The 12,589-nt window shown below is 43.7% G+C and overlaps 2 protein-coding genes across 2 annotated transcripts; one reads left to right on the top strand and one right to left on the bottom strand.

Annotated features, from left to right (window-relative positions):
* The first annotated feature begins 1,348 nt into the window (after nt 1–1,348).
* Nucleotides 1,349–7,183, top strand: abhd11 (abhydrolase domain containing 11). Its single transcript, XM_086176962.1, has 6 exons — nt 1,349–1,579; nt 2,741–2,876; nt 3,460–3,633; nt 3,822–3,992; nt 4,184–4,365; nt 4,480–7,183. Exons 1-6 carry the CDS (start codon nt 1,461–1,463, stop codon nt 4,613–4,615), a joined length of 918 nt encoding a protein of 305 aa, XP_086033088.1. The 5' UTR covers nt 1,349–1,460; the 3' UTR covers nt 4,616–7,183.
* A 10-nt stretch (nt 7,184–7,193) lies between these two features.
* Nucleotides 7,194–12,326, bottom strand: bicdl2l (bicaudal-D-related protein 2-like). The gene is made up of 6 exons (XM_086176961.1): nt 11,494–12,326; nt 10,905–11,024; nt 10,236–10,394; nt 9,690–9,769; nt 9,448–9,568; nt 7,194–8,064 (listed from the first exon to the last, which is right to left on the bottom strand). The coding sequence occupies exons 1-6, from the start codon at nt 11,998–12,000 to the stop codon at nt 7,693–7,695; spliced, it is 1,359 nt and encodes a 452-aa protein (XP_086033087.1). The 5' UTR covers nt 12,001–12,326; the 3' UTR covers nt 7,194–7,692.
* Nucleotides 12,327–12,589: the final 263 nt, after the last annotated feature.

A 12,589-nucleotide genomic window follows, 5' to 3' on the forward strand; every position in this document is an offset into this window, starting at 1 on the left:
CTGGAAGGGTTTCAAGAAAGCAAACTATTTTAATGCAAAAATACAGAATGTAATGTTTTAAGTTCTTGCTACTCTGTCAATTGGTCACTGGTGTTATTCATTAATCCGGCTTCAGGGCTGAGGGAACTTTGTTAGTACTTTCAGTCAGTCTTGTCTTATATAATTGAGTTTTTAAAGAGTTCATTCCCAGATTTAATTTCTCTCTAAATTGTTATCCAGGGAATGCTCAATTTATCTGGAAATATATCTGCAATGCCCTTTAAAACATCTGAAATAAAGGCAATAAAAGATAAACAAAAGGAAGAATGTTAGTATGTACATCTGTAGTCACATAATGATGATGTGGATTAAACTGGATTAAAAAACAACAAAAAGCAAGACCTATTTTAGATGATAAATGTCCCTTAAATGAAGTATTTGGTGTTTAAGGAGTTAAGGTGTAAAAAATGCAATCTCATTCCCCAGATCCCCTTCTGCTCTATGCTAGCTCTGTACCCACCGGCTCCCCTGGGCCTCTGTCTCACGCCATTGCTATGGTGACAGCTCATGGCGTGCCTCATCCCAACAAACTCGTCTCCCATAGCAATGACTGTTGTGAGACATTGTGGGGAGGGGGAGGCCGGGCTCTCCAAGCCCAAAACTAATGGGGTGGTTTTGTCTCTGCATAGGACAAGAATTAAATTAAATCAGCCGCACAAACAGGGGATGCACGTAAACAAAGCAGACATGATAATAACAACAAATCATGTCAGCAATTAGTTTAATATACATAGGTTAACATAGACCGTTTGTGATAAAGACTATAGGATGGTGTGTGTGTTTTTTTTCTGTTTTTAAAGCAAATAAAACTTAATTTTAAACAACAGGTTTACAGTTTACGTCTAAATTGTACAAGATGATCAAGCTTCTTTCAGCAGTGACATCTTTCTCTGAGGAAATGCGCACCACGTTGTGGCTATTTGTCGCCATCTAGCGGTAGAAAATAAATGAAAATAAATGTTTCTTCACGTCCAGCTCTCCGGAAGCAGTCACGGAAGTGCGATGTATGTCACACGCAGCCACGTATAAACAATTGTATTAATGAAAGAGAGAAAACAGAATGCGTAAATGGAAATGTACTTCTCCCTTGTCCAGTTGAGCCCCGATTTAGAGGACTACCCTATAAACATATATTATGAGAAAATGTGGCATAAACGTTTTATCGGCCAAATGACTGCCCGCTGGTGTCAAATGACTCCATAAATTCTTTATAATCGTAATAAACCCCTGGAACGAATCGTCTGTGCGTCTGACGTCATCACGTACAATCAGCTGTTCGGGGGACTAGCTAAGCCTGCCTCTAGGCGAGCCAACCTCAGTTTCCTCGCCCGCTCTCCCCAACCTTAGCCGCCCCCCCCGCCCCGGTCCTTAGCGGTGGCTTTGAACGCACATGCTGTTAGAAAGCGCGAAAACGTGTCGCCATGAATGCTATTTGCCGCCTAATCCACGGGGGGATGCTAAGAGGCCGGCCGTGGTGCCCGTCTTTCCCCGGGCAGCCGAATGTCGGCTGCCTGGCGGTCCGGACACTCAGCTCATCCAGGTAACCATAGCTAGCTTTGCTGCTAACCTGCTAACTGATGCTACGTCGGCTTCCAGAGCCCCGCCTCGTAGCTAGCTGGATGTGACAACTTCTAGTTTTTGTAATTAAATAGAGAAATAACCCAAGGAAATGGTGTTTTCTTTTATGTTTTGTCACTGGATTTTATTTTCAAATGACTTTCACGCTGCCGGACTGTTGACCTTACTGTTAGGAGAACTAGCAGTCCCCCCTCTACACCACTCACGGCTTCCAAATAGCGGTGGACGGATTTCAAAGATTTGCGTGTCAAGACTCAAACTATTAAAATAACGCACCTATTTAATTGATTGAAACTGCATAGTGATTATTACCGTGCCGCGTCGAGGGCAGCTGAAGCCAGAATTATTTAATGGAAAACTGTGCGTCAAATGAAAAGGTTTTCCTGTCTTTTATTCCTTTGCTTTCCATCAGCAGAACATATGAAGCACCCAAGGAATGAATGCAAACGTTGCAAATGCAAATGTTCTTTACGTTGCTTGATTTAGACTTCTGATATCAGCATTTTGGGAAACATTTAATACGCAAATGAATTTGCCTGTTTGAAGCTGCTGTAAAACAGAGATAGTAGCTTCAGAGTGTCGTCCTTTCTAGATGTTCTTTATTAAGCAGCACCTAGCACAACTCCCGAAAACATGAACCATTAACTTAAAGGATAACTCAATGTACAGGGTTTGTTTTTTTTTTCTGAAATAATTCTGACAATTTTATTGACAATTAATTTAAAATGTTTGATTCGTGATTCTGTGCCACAGTTGTGTTTGTTGTTGTTTTTTTTTTTTTTTTGCATTTTTTTTAATGGTTGTGAATGGTTTTTCTCTTGCATGTACTCTGTCGTTTTTATAATTGAAATTAATAATTTTACAAATATATCACTAAAATAGGCTTCTCAAATTTTTACATTTCCAAATTGACCCGTTGCCATATTTATTCTATCCTGTCCCATGTTGATGAAGAGAAGCTCTGATAGCCAATTTGAATTAAGCATAATTCAATAAAACAGGATGAAAGGTGACGTAATTACTTTTCAGTGTTGACATCTCTGTGTTGACTCTTTCAGAGTGTTTAGGATAAACACTGATCTGGATTTCTTTGATGCTCATGGAATTTTTTTTCTCCTCCCAGCCCAGTCAATTTGTCCTATGACGTCTTCGATGGCAAAGGAGAAAGCACTCCCCTCGTGTTTCTCCACGGCCTCTTCGGCAGCAAATCCAACTTTCATTCAATAGCCAAGTCTCTGGTGCAACGAACAGGCCGAAAGGTAATGCAGTGATGAAAACACGTCACTTGAACTTTTAAGCAGAGGAATAAATACCTTTATTGCCACATTTAGTTAAACATAGAGCACATCAATGAAATTTGACCACTGTATTTAACCCATCATGGTTGCACTATGAGCAGAAGGCAGCTAAGGAACAGCGCCAGGGGAGCAGTTAGGGGTTCAGTGTCTCGCTCAACAACGCTTTGACAGGCTAGGAGGAACCAGGTATTGAACCAGGAATGTTAGGTTCCAAGGACGACCACCCTAAGCCCCTGCACCACGCCACATAAAGGTCACCTTTATGCATTTGACCTTGTTCTTAGAAACCTCAAGGAAAAACCCGCGTGGATGTGGCTGCTCAATCCGAGCTCAGCAAGTTCTATTTTAATAAGCAATACCGATAGTTAATGTGCAGTTTGGCTTGCTTGAACACTCCTCAGTGGCCGTTCTATGTGCCATCACTGGTCTGACCCTGAGTGTGTGCCAAAGAGGAGAAGCAACCATTGAGGCTGCAGCTGCCAAAGGAAGGTTTTGTGCTCTTTCGTCTCGTTTCAAGAGCCCTAACTGTCCTTTGTCCAGTTAGGTGCTGACTGTAGATGCCCGTAACCATGGAAACAGCCCCCACAGTCCAACACTGACCTATGAGGCGATGAGTGGCGATTTGAAACACCTCCTCTCACAGCTGCACATTGAGAAGTGCATCCTAATTGGACACAGCATGGGAGGGAAGACGGCGATGACAACAGCTCTAATGCAGGTCAGAAGTGTTTCGACAAAGTAATTATGACACTGCACTCCGTTCAGTGGGTGTCTCATGATTTTGTTACATTATATTCTTGTGTCCTCAACACTTCTCAACTTTCCTCTGGCCAAACTCAGATGTCCTCTTTCCATTTCATTATTTCCTCTCCTTTTTAACCACAAGCTATTTGTGCGTGTTTGCAGCCTGGTTTGGTGGAACGGCTGGTTGTCGTGGACATCAGTCCGGCACAGACCCACGCGCGAACAAACTTTCAGTCGTACATCCAGGCTCTGCAGGGGGTGAAGATCTCCAGTGACCTCCCACGCTCCACAGCCAGACGGATGGCAGAGGATCAGCTGCGCGGCAGGGTCAAGGTTGGAACCTAACTTCTGATTTCATGGTTTCTGATCACGTGCGCAAACTGCAAGCCAGAATTCTTCATGGCAGTAACTTCTGATAATGATAATTCATACATGGGTATATTGGCCAACCCTTTTTTCAAGCCCTGTGGCCAAACATACTCTGTTTTTGAACCAGTGTAGTAAACAAGCCTGCCCTTTCCCAGGAACACTCTGTACGTCAGTTTCTGCTGACCAACCTGGTGGAGCAAAACGGTCACTATGCTTGGAGAGTCAACTTAGACGCCATCTCAGCTCACCTCAGTGACATCATGAGCTTCCCGAGCTTCAGCGCAGTTTACGAAGGACCCACCCTGTTTCTGGGTGGAGCCAGTTCGGCTTATATAAGGTACGAAACGGCGCAGTCTGTTTTGATCTGACCGGTCGCCTTCTGTCCTCACGCCACCCTTTAACTCATCGGTTCATCTTTTGTTTTTACTGCGGGCCTTCTGTGCCATCCCAGCTCTGAGGATTACCCGGAGATCCAGAGGCTGTTCCCATGCGCTGATATTCAGTACATCCCAGATGCGAGCCACTGGATCCACGCAGACAAACCCTTAGACTTCATCAGCTCCATCATCTCCTTCCTTCAGTCCTAGCCGTTTCCTGCTCTGTGGCGCTGAACTTCGATCGCTCTCTGAAAGACCCTTCGCCAGTGGTTGGCATTTCGGCCTCGGGGAAGGGCATCTTCATTAATACGCTAATATTCAGCAACACTGGACCAAACTCACACCTTGCAAGGGACAGCTTTTTCCTTTTTGATGAATAGCAGTGAAGTGGAATGTAGGTGAACGTTCATTTCTTCAGTCAAGTCACAAAGAATTGACTGATTTTCTGTATGTGCGTTATTGATTTGTAGATCGATAGATAAACAATGGGGAAGGGGAAAAAATCCAGTTTAATACGAAGAGACAACTGTACTAATCCAAAGAAATTTTATTTTGAGACGAGCAGGGAGAGTATAGGGGGCCTCTGGCAAAGTACAATCTTGGAATGTTGAAATGCACCAGCAGTAGCGTTTTATCTAAGTTTAAATAGCACAAGAATAAAATACTAAAATAGTACAGGCTGATTGATGGGGGGGGGTCATACGTACATTTGAAAGTAAAGGTTCGCATGTCACTAAATTGCTGTTATTCTCAATACATCGTGTGCATGAGTAGTTTGAGCGAAACATTTTCGAAGTTTTACAGTCACAGAATCTGTACTTCATTGACCATGTTTCTAGCGAGTACGACTTTTGGTCAATTTTAAAGCGTCGTCATATTTTCATGCTCACTTTAAAACCAGTGCAGTATGTTGCACTTTAAGGCAGCAGCGTTGTGGTTGTGGATCTGGTGAGTTAACAACATAAAGCCAACGCAGTTCCAAAGTGTCAGCAGTAGCGAAGTCCAAACGGTAGGTGTTGGGCATCCCCGCATCGTCGGGCTTTTCATATTTCATCCAGATGCTGCTCTCGGAGTGAAAGTAAAGGAAAAGCGGTTTGTTGACTCCATCCTCTTGCGCAAGGAGTTTTGACGGGCCACGTAACAATCCTTACCAGAGCAAAAAAACACCTATATCTTATGTATGCAGGCTTGGGATTCTATTTCCCATGGCCACTATTCCATATATCCTCAGAACAGAGAGCAGGACTTACAGCTAGGCTGTAGCCTCACAGCTCAGTGATGCCAATTAGCCACGCTAAAATGAAGTGTCTCCACGATCACTTCCCTGAATATCTCAGGTTGCATTAGGATATGCTAATACGCAAACGTGTAATGATATTTACTCCTCTGCTATTCTTTGTTGTCATCTGTCCAGCAAGTAGCCATGTTAGTGTTTATTTTGTGTATGTGTGTGTGTGTTTGGTCAGTACAATCATTGTTTAAATGAACTATTTACTTATCTATATCTTAATTATATTTACAAAATATGGTGCAAAGCTATATGAGAATATATTGGTCACAAATATATGCTGCAGCAAATAATGGATGTTATTATTACAGTGTTATTATAATGGCATGGGCCTTGAGTAGTACAGTCGTGAAACTGCCATACGTCTGAATATGCAGGGTGTTGTAAATGTGTGTGTGCGCCTCTTTTGTCGAGAGCTCCTTTTAACTTACGTATCACAATAAGAGATCCTTTTATTCTTCAATGGCTGAGCGGCAGCTGGGTTGCCGGTCCTGACTTTTCAAATAAGAAAGTTTAAAAAATAGATGGTATTCCTGTCCTTCCGTGAGGGCGAGAAGTTGTTTACTACAATCCGTGTTCGTCTAATATTTGTCTAAATCTAAAGTGTACAAGGCTTGAACCGAGTGACCTTTGAGGTGAATGAGACTCTTGACTGCTGTTTCGACAGTCCGTGGAAAAGTAACGCCCCCCCTGCCCCCAAAAAAAAAAAAAACACAGGATGAGTGTGTTGTTGCACAGAACCAGTCGAATGTTGGTTTCTTTGAGAAGCGCTTAAAGTGAAATGCAAGTCCTGATGAAGGAGCTGTTCTGTTTCAGGGGGGTTAAAAAGAAAAAAAAAGATTACATTACATCAATTACAGAAAAGTGAATTTATTCAGTTGTGGGAAACGTGTGTAAAAAACTGTCTGGATTGTGTGCATTACGGTTGGGTTATAAAATGAGGGGGAAAAAAAAACATGTATAAAAAAGGCTTATTTTTCTGTAATTACGTTTAAGTGAAAACATCTGCAAGTTTAATGTGTTTATCTTCTGATAATCACCTGCTCATTTTCCCTTTAACTGGTCGGGCCCCCCCCCCCCATTTCCCAAAGCAACTTGCTCGCAGTTTTACACATAGAAAGTTAAAAACAAGTAAATATCACTGAAAACCAAATCTTTATATCACACGAGAAGACGTGTATAAATTAGCAGTTTTTAAAAAAAAAAAAAAAAAAACCCTTGCCCGGCTAGTGTGCGAGCCTGCCTTTTCCATATACGTGTGTGTGTGTGTGTGTGTGTGTGTGTGTGTGTGTGTGTGTGTGTGTGTGTGTGTGTGTGTGTGTGTGTGTGTGTGTGTGTGTGTGTGTTGGACGTTCCACCTCAGCAGCGTTATCTTCTGGTGATCGTCTTAACACCTATTAGTGTGCAGGTGCATCAATGAGTGAATTAAACAGTATTTAACATGTAATAAAAGCTGACATTGTACAATAAAATGGGGAATAAACAAGTGACTCGTCTGGATGTGATTAAAGTCTTTGCTGGTATTTCACAAATACATCTCTACTGATAAAGTACAATGAAATTCAAATAGCACAGTCTTTCTGTAACCTCAGTTCTGTCTGAAACGTGGACGACACCTTTCCAAAGGTCCAATTCACGTGATCTCAGTATTTCTATTCATTCATCATCTCTACCGTGTATCCTGCACTGTGTGTCGCGTTGGTCTCTGGAATCTATCCTGTCACTTTTCAAGAGGTGGCATCTACGCTGGACTGGTCACTTAGTCAATCGCTGGAGAGAAACAACCATTTGCGCTCTCATTCACACATATGGGAAATATAGGGTCTCCAATAGACCTGCATGTTTTTATACCGTGGGTGGAAACCAGAGAACATGCAAACTCCACTTTCGGAATCGAATCAAGGACCTTCTGGCCATGAGGCGGAAGCGCTAACCATCGCACCACCCTCCTCTGATATTTTAAGTCCATTAACTTCTCTTCGGGCGACAGTCCCCGGTCTCAGTCCAGCGATACGACCTGGAAACCGTCATCCCTGCCCCATTCCGCTCGGGGCTCCTGTCCCGCGCCCTCCTGGCTTCCCTGACGCCCGGCCTTGCCTCTCAGCTTGTCCATCCAGGTGAACTGCGAGCCTGCAGGGGCCGTGGCGCTCGATGCAGTGGGAGAAGTGGGAGCTCTGGGGATGTAGGTATGGTTGGTGCCGGCTGAGATGGTGACGTTCGGGGAGGTTTGGGGTTTGGGGAAGTTGACCGGCCGCTGAATGGGAGCCTTGTTGTTCCTCCTGAGGAGGCCCATGCGTGAGGGTTTCTTCTGGGCCTGCTCCGCCTGCTGCTGGAGCTGCAGCTGCTGGCTGAGCATCAGCTGCATGTCCTCCTGAACACACACGGGGGGAGCAGCAAGAGGTGAAGCACTGACTTCAGATCAGCAACCACTCATATTCACTGACAAATCTCCAACTGTGTTGAACTTTATGTAGTTATGACACACATTTTTGAGTGCTTTACCGTCAGTGTATGAGCGATATTATAGCAATAACTGTCACTTCTAAACATCTAACAATATCTTGGTTTTATTGTAGCTTTTTCAGCTGCTTTTCACCATGACTGTCCTTTTTAATTGTATATATACACACACACACACACATATATATATATATATATATATATATATATATATATATACATATATACACACATACATATGCATATATAAATATATATACATACATACATATATATAAATATATATATATGCATACATTTACACACACACACGCATATATATATGTATATATATGTGTGTGTGTGTGTGTGTATATATACAATTAAAAAGGACACACACGCATATATATATACATATATATATACACACACGCATATATATATATATATATATATATATATATATGCGTGTGTGTGTGTGTGTGTGCGTGTGTGTGTTTTGGTGTTGTTACTATTTTGTCCTCTATTACAGAGTCACTCAAAGACACAGAGATAGGTAAAAAAAAAAAAACCTGAAAGATTAATCAAAAGACATTTTTGTAACTAAATAATTAAATAAGCAAATATACTTATGTAATTTTGTTCCAGTATCTTTTTATTTGTTAATTTGTTTTATTTATTTATATTTTTATTATACTTTATTAAATCAAATGCAGCAAATTATTATTTTATAACCAATCATGGATAAACTGAATGAATGAGCGGTTGGAAGCCACTTAGAAGCACCAGGGCAGCTGTTTTGAGGCTCGATGTCTTACTCAAAACCTTTTGTATTTGACATTTTTCTGTAGGATTTAATTTATTCTGTAGGGTCAATTAAATATCTATTCTAAATTATTTCTTGACAATTTTGTGATTATATGACAATAAATCATAAGTAGATTTGAAAACACACTCTTACTATTATTTTGAAAACAGGGAAAAAAGTTACAGGTAAAAACAATGATTTATTAAACTTTTTTTGAGATATTAAACAATCTATGTCTGTAACCTTGATCTGGAATTATATCACGCTGCCCTCAGAATGAAAGGTTGGCAGTTAAATCCCCAGTTTGTATGCTGACATTTCCTTGGGCAAGGCACCAAACCTGGAGTTGCTCCCGTTGGACTGGTTAATGCCTTGCACTGCACCTTTCTCCCCGTGTATGTGTGTGTGTGTGTGTGTGTGTGTGTGTGTGTGAAATCTAGGTTGAAAAGTGCAGGGTGTTGGAAGCATTCTTCTAGTCAAGACCATCCCACTCCTCTGAGCGTTTACCTTCCAGGCCTCGAGCTCGAGTGACATCTCCAGCCGTTTCTGCGCCGCCTCCAGGAGCTGGTTGTTCAGCATCATCATTTCGGACTTGCTGCGCAGGAGTTCCGTCTCCATTGCCTTCTTCCTGCGGTTCCACGGAGACCAGAAACAATGTCGCCCACCTCAAAACAGATCCGCATCTTCCATCCCCAATCATTGCTGTTTTCAAGTAGGTCCCCGCGGCGACGGCTCACGTGTGAACTCACTTCTCGATGGCTTCGTCTCTGTCGCGCAAAGCCTGCTGCAGGAGAGCGCCGTCCTCAGACCCTTTTCCAGATTTCACCTCCTAAAACAAAATTCATCAGATTATCTTGATTCGCAGATAATCTGTAATCCGCCATCAGCCAGGCGGCCCGTGGCTTCCTTCGACCTCCCGACCGAAAGACAGGAGATGCCGCAGAGGCTCAGTCATCTGCTAACCTGTCAGGCCGCATAGCAGCGCTCAAAACATCTAGGAGTAGAAATTTTTCCTCTCCGACGCCTGCACAGGTGAATATTTGTGATCAGGACTGTTAAATGAAGAAATAAATAAGAACACACACAAAAGTAAAATACTAATGCATCTAGATATATTACTGCACCATGTGTTGATCTGAAAACATCCACTGGTAAATCATTAATGCCCTTTCTTTCTGTTGAGTATGTGCAGGGTAAACATCTGGAGGGAGAATCAATGCGGACACTCTGTGTGTGTGTGTGTGTGTGTGTGTGTGTGTGTGTGTGTGTGTGTGAGACGCGGGCGAGGCACTCACCTGCTGCGTCAGGTTGATGGCCAGCTTGCGGGCCACATTCTTCAGCTGGGCCAGCGTGTCGTCCAGGCGGTTTTCCCTCAGCGCCAGTTCGGAGCTGCCAGCCTCCTCCTCCGTCAGCGGGCGCAGCAGCCTCAGAATGGACAGGAGCTCCTCTGTCACCTGAGGGCCGCCAAAAAGAACAACGCGCAGCAAAGACAAAAATAAGATCATTTCAACTAATATTGTTAATTGACCATTTGATGTCTTCCTAAAACAGACAGGTAAAAGATAGATGTCGTCTGTGCATTTTTATTTTGTAATATGTTTTATGACTTGTGAGGTTGAAATGCAATTCGAGATTCAAAAATACATTCAAAAATATTGAAAAATAATCTGAAATTGTCATCAAAAATATTCAACGATAAAATGGAGAAAATAAAAAGAATACAATTTTTTTCAAAAATAAAAAGATAATAAACAGATTCGCGGATGTAGTTTAATTCTGCTTGCAAACGTTTTGGTGATTTATGGTCACAGATTAGGTCATATATTAAACAGATAGAAGTTTTTATATGAGTTTTCTGGATTTTTTCAAGGTGATAGTGTTTGGGTTTTGAATTCCTGGTAATCGCCATTGCTTACGGCGTGGTGATGAACCGATTTCCCCGCCCCACTCTGTGTGACCTTTACCCTCTCTTGGTTGCGGCTCCAGCCTGGTCCCACTCCGCCCTCCTGCAATTTGTCCACCTGGGCCTTGAGCTTAATACTCCGTCTGCGGGACAGCTCCACCTCCCTGCGCACCTCTTTAAGCTGAAATAGAAAAAACATCTCAATAAATCGCCTTATATTTATTTATTTTTCTGCTGAGCCGGCGGTTTCGGGCCTCGCCCGCACGCAGAAAACACTAACCTCATCCCTTTTTCGCACGCGCTGTGCAAATAGAAAGTCGGATTCCTGGGTGAAAGAGTAAACAAGAAACCCAGCTGCACAAGGAAGGGAAGTGCTTCGGCTCTCGGAATCAGAGAACCTCGACCCGGGATTCGGGAAAAAGAAGGGCAACGGCTAATGTCGGCACATTTTTGCCTAACGCTTTCCTTCTTTTCTGCGATTGCCGTTCCTGTGTGAAACTGTGAGAGCACTTCCCCCCCGCGAGAGATTTATAGAGCTGGTTATTATCGCACTGTATCTCATTATTTTATTACACTAGGGTTTATTATGCCGAGGGGCCACGGGGAGTGCACGGACATGTCCTCTCCCTCCGCCCTTCGGTTTGTCTTACCGTATCCGAGACGTGTCCCAGCGTCCGCCGTCTGCTGAGCCTGCAGGTGATCAGGTCAGGCAGGTCGTAGTCCCTCTTGAACGTGTTCTCGCTTTCGCCGGCGGGAGCTTTCCCCGTCGCCTCAGATGCCGGCTCACCTGCGCTTTCTTTCTCCTCCGACTTGCAGGAGCTGCTGTCTTCATCCCCCGCCGCCGCCGCCGTTGACGCCGCCTCGTCTTCTTCCTCCTCTTCACCCTCGTCCTTGACGCTCAGATCGGAGCTGGTGCAAGAACTGTCCATGTCAACGCCGGTTCCTTCTTCCGGGCAGTCGGACATGCTGTCCTGCTCGTCTATAGGCTCCTCCAGCTTCTCCTTCACGAAGACAGAGAGCGCCGGCTCCGCGGGCAGCACAGTCTGTCTGTAGGATTTGGTTTTGAGTCTGCTCAGTGACGAGTAGATCTGCTCGCTGGTGGAGAGTCGAGGCTTCATCTTGGCGTTGAGGACGGAGAAAGAGCGAGAGTAGTCCATGATCAGCTCAGGTATCGGGCCGGGACACGATCAATCACAGGGTTTGGAGCCGGAGTATCTGCGACGGAGAATGTGAGAGTGGCAGGCAGAATGTCCTCAAACCTGTTTTTCCTGAACGCCGTCGGGGATCTGACATGATGTGATGTCACGGGGGCCGTGCATCATGTGGCGTGTCTGTGCTTTCTTCCTTCTTTCCAGCCGCTGAGCAAACAAATGACGCACAAAACAAGGCCGAGACTGTTCGGTCTTTGATTTCTTGAAAAATCGCTCCCCTCCCTCCCCCGAAGAAAGTTTTCTGGTTGAAACTATCATATAAAATAAAGGTAGAAAAAGAAAAAAAGAAGTTTCATCAAACTAGAATATGTGGTTTGAGGTTGAGTGAAAAGGTCACATGACGGGTGACTAATGAGGCCCCAATCAAATAAAGCACCTAAGAGGGAAGCTGGAATGTAGAGCTATGCAAAGTCGCTCATCTGGTCATCGATCTATTTTGGAAATGGATACAAAGTCATGCCTCCACCGGCGTTCTGGTGACAAACCTCCTCTGTGCACGAAGGCGAGGCAATGACATTAACCACATCCTGTTGAA

This window comes from Fistularia commersonii, chromosome 29 (assembly GCF_037954325.1).
Source record: "Fistularia commersonii isolate RoL2024-O1a breed Wild chromosome 29, RoL_Fcom_v1.0, whole genome shotgun sequence".
Taxonomy (NCBI): Eukaryota; Metazoa; Chordata; class Actinopteri; order Syngnathiformes; family Fistulariidae; genus Fistularia; species Fistularia commersonii.

What these genes read in the sequence shown, in the direction of transcription:
- abhd11 (XM_086176962.1), top strand. Translation starts at nt 1,461, where the DNA reads ATGAATGCTATTTGCCGCCTAATCCACGGGGGGATGCTAAGAGGCCGG. An exon ending in CGGACACTCAGCTCATCCAG is followed by an intron (nt 1,580 to 2,740) that starts GTAACCATAGCT and finishes TTCTCCTCCCAG; the next exon opens with CCCAGTCAATTTGTCCTATG. An exon ending in GCCAGTTCGGCTTATATAAG is followed by an intron (nt 4,366 to 4,479) that starts GTACGAAACGGC and finishes GTGCCATCCCAG; the next exon opens with CTCTGAGGATTACCCGGAGA.
- bicdl2l (XM_086176961.1), bottom strand. Translation starts at nt 12,000, where the DNA reads ATGGACTACTCTCGCTCTTTCTCCGTCCTCAACGCCAAGATGAAGCCT. An exon ending in CCATCAACCTGACGCAGCAG is followed by an intron (nt 9,770 to 10,235) that starts GTGAGTGCCTCG and finishes ATTTTGTTTTAG; the next exon opens with GAGGTGAAATCTGGAAAAGG. An exon ending in TCGAGCTCGAGGCCTGGAAG is followed by an intron (nt 8,065 to 9,447) that starts GTAAACGCTCAG and finishes GTGTGTGTTCAG; the next exon opens with GAGGACATGCAGCTGATGCT.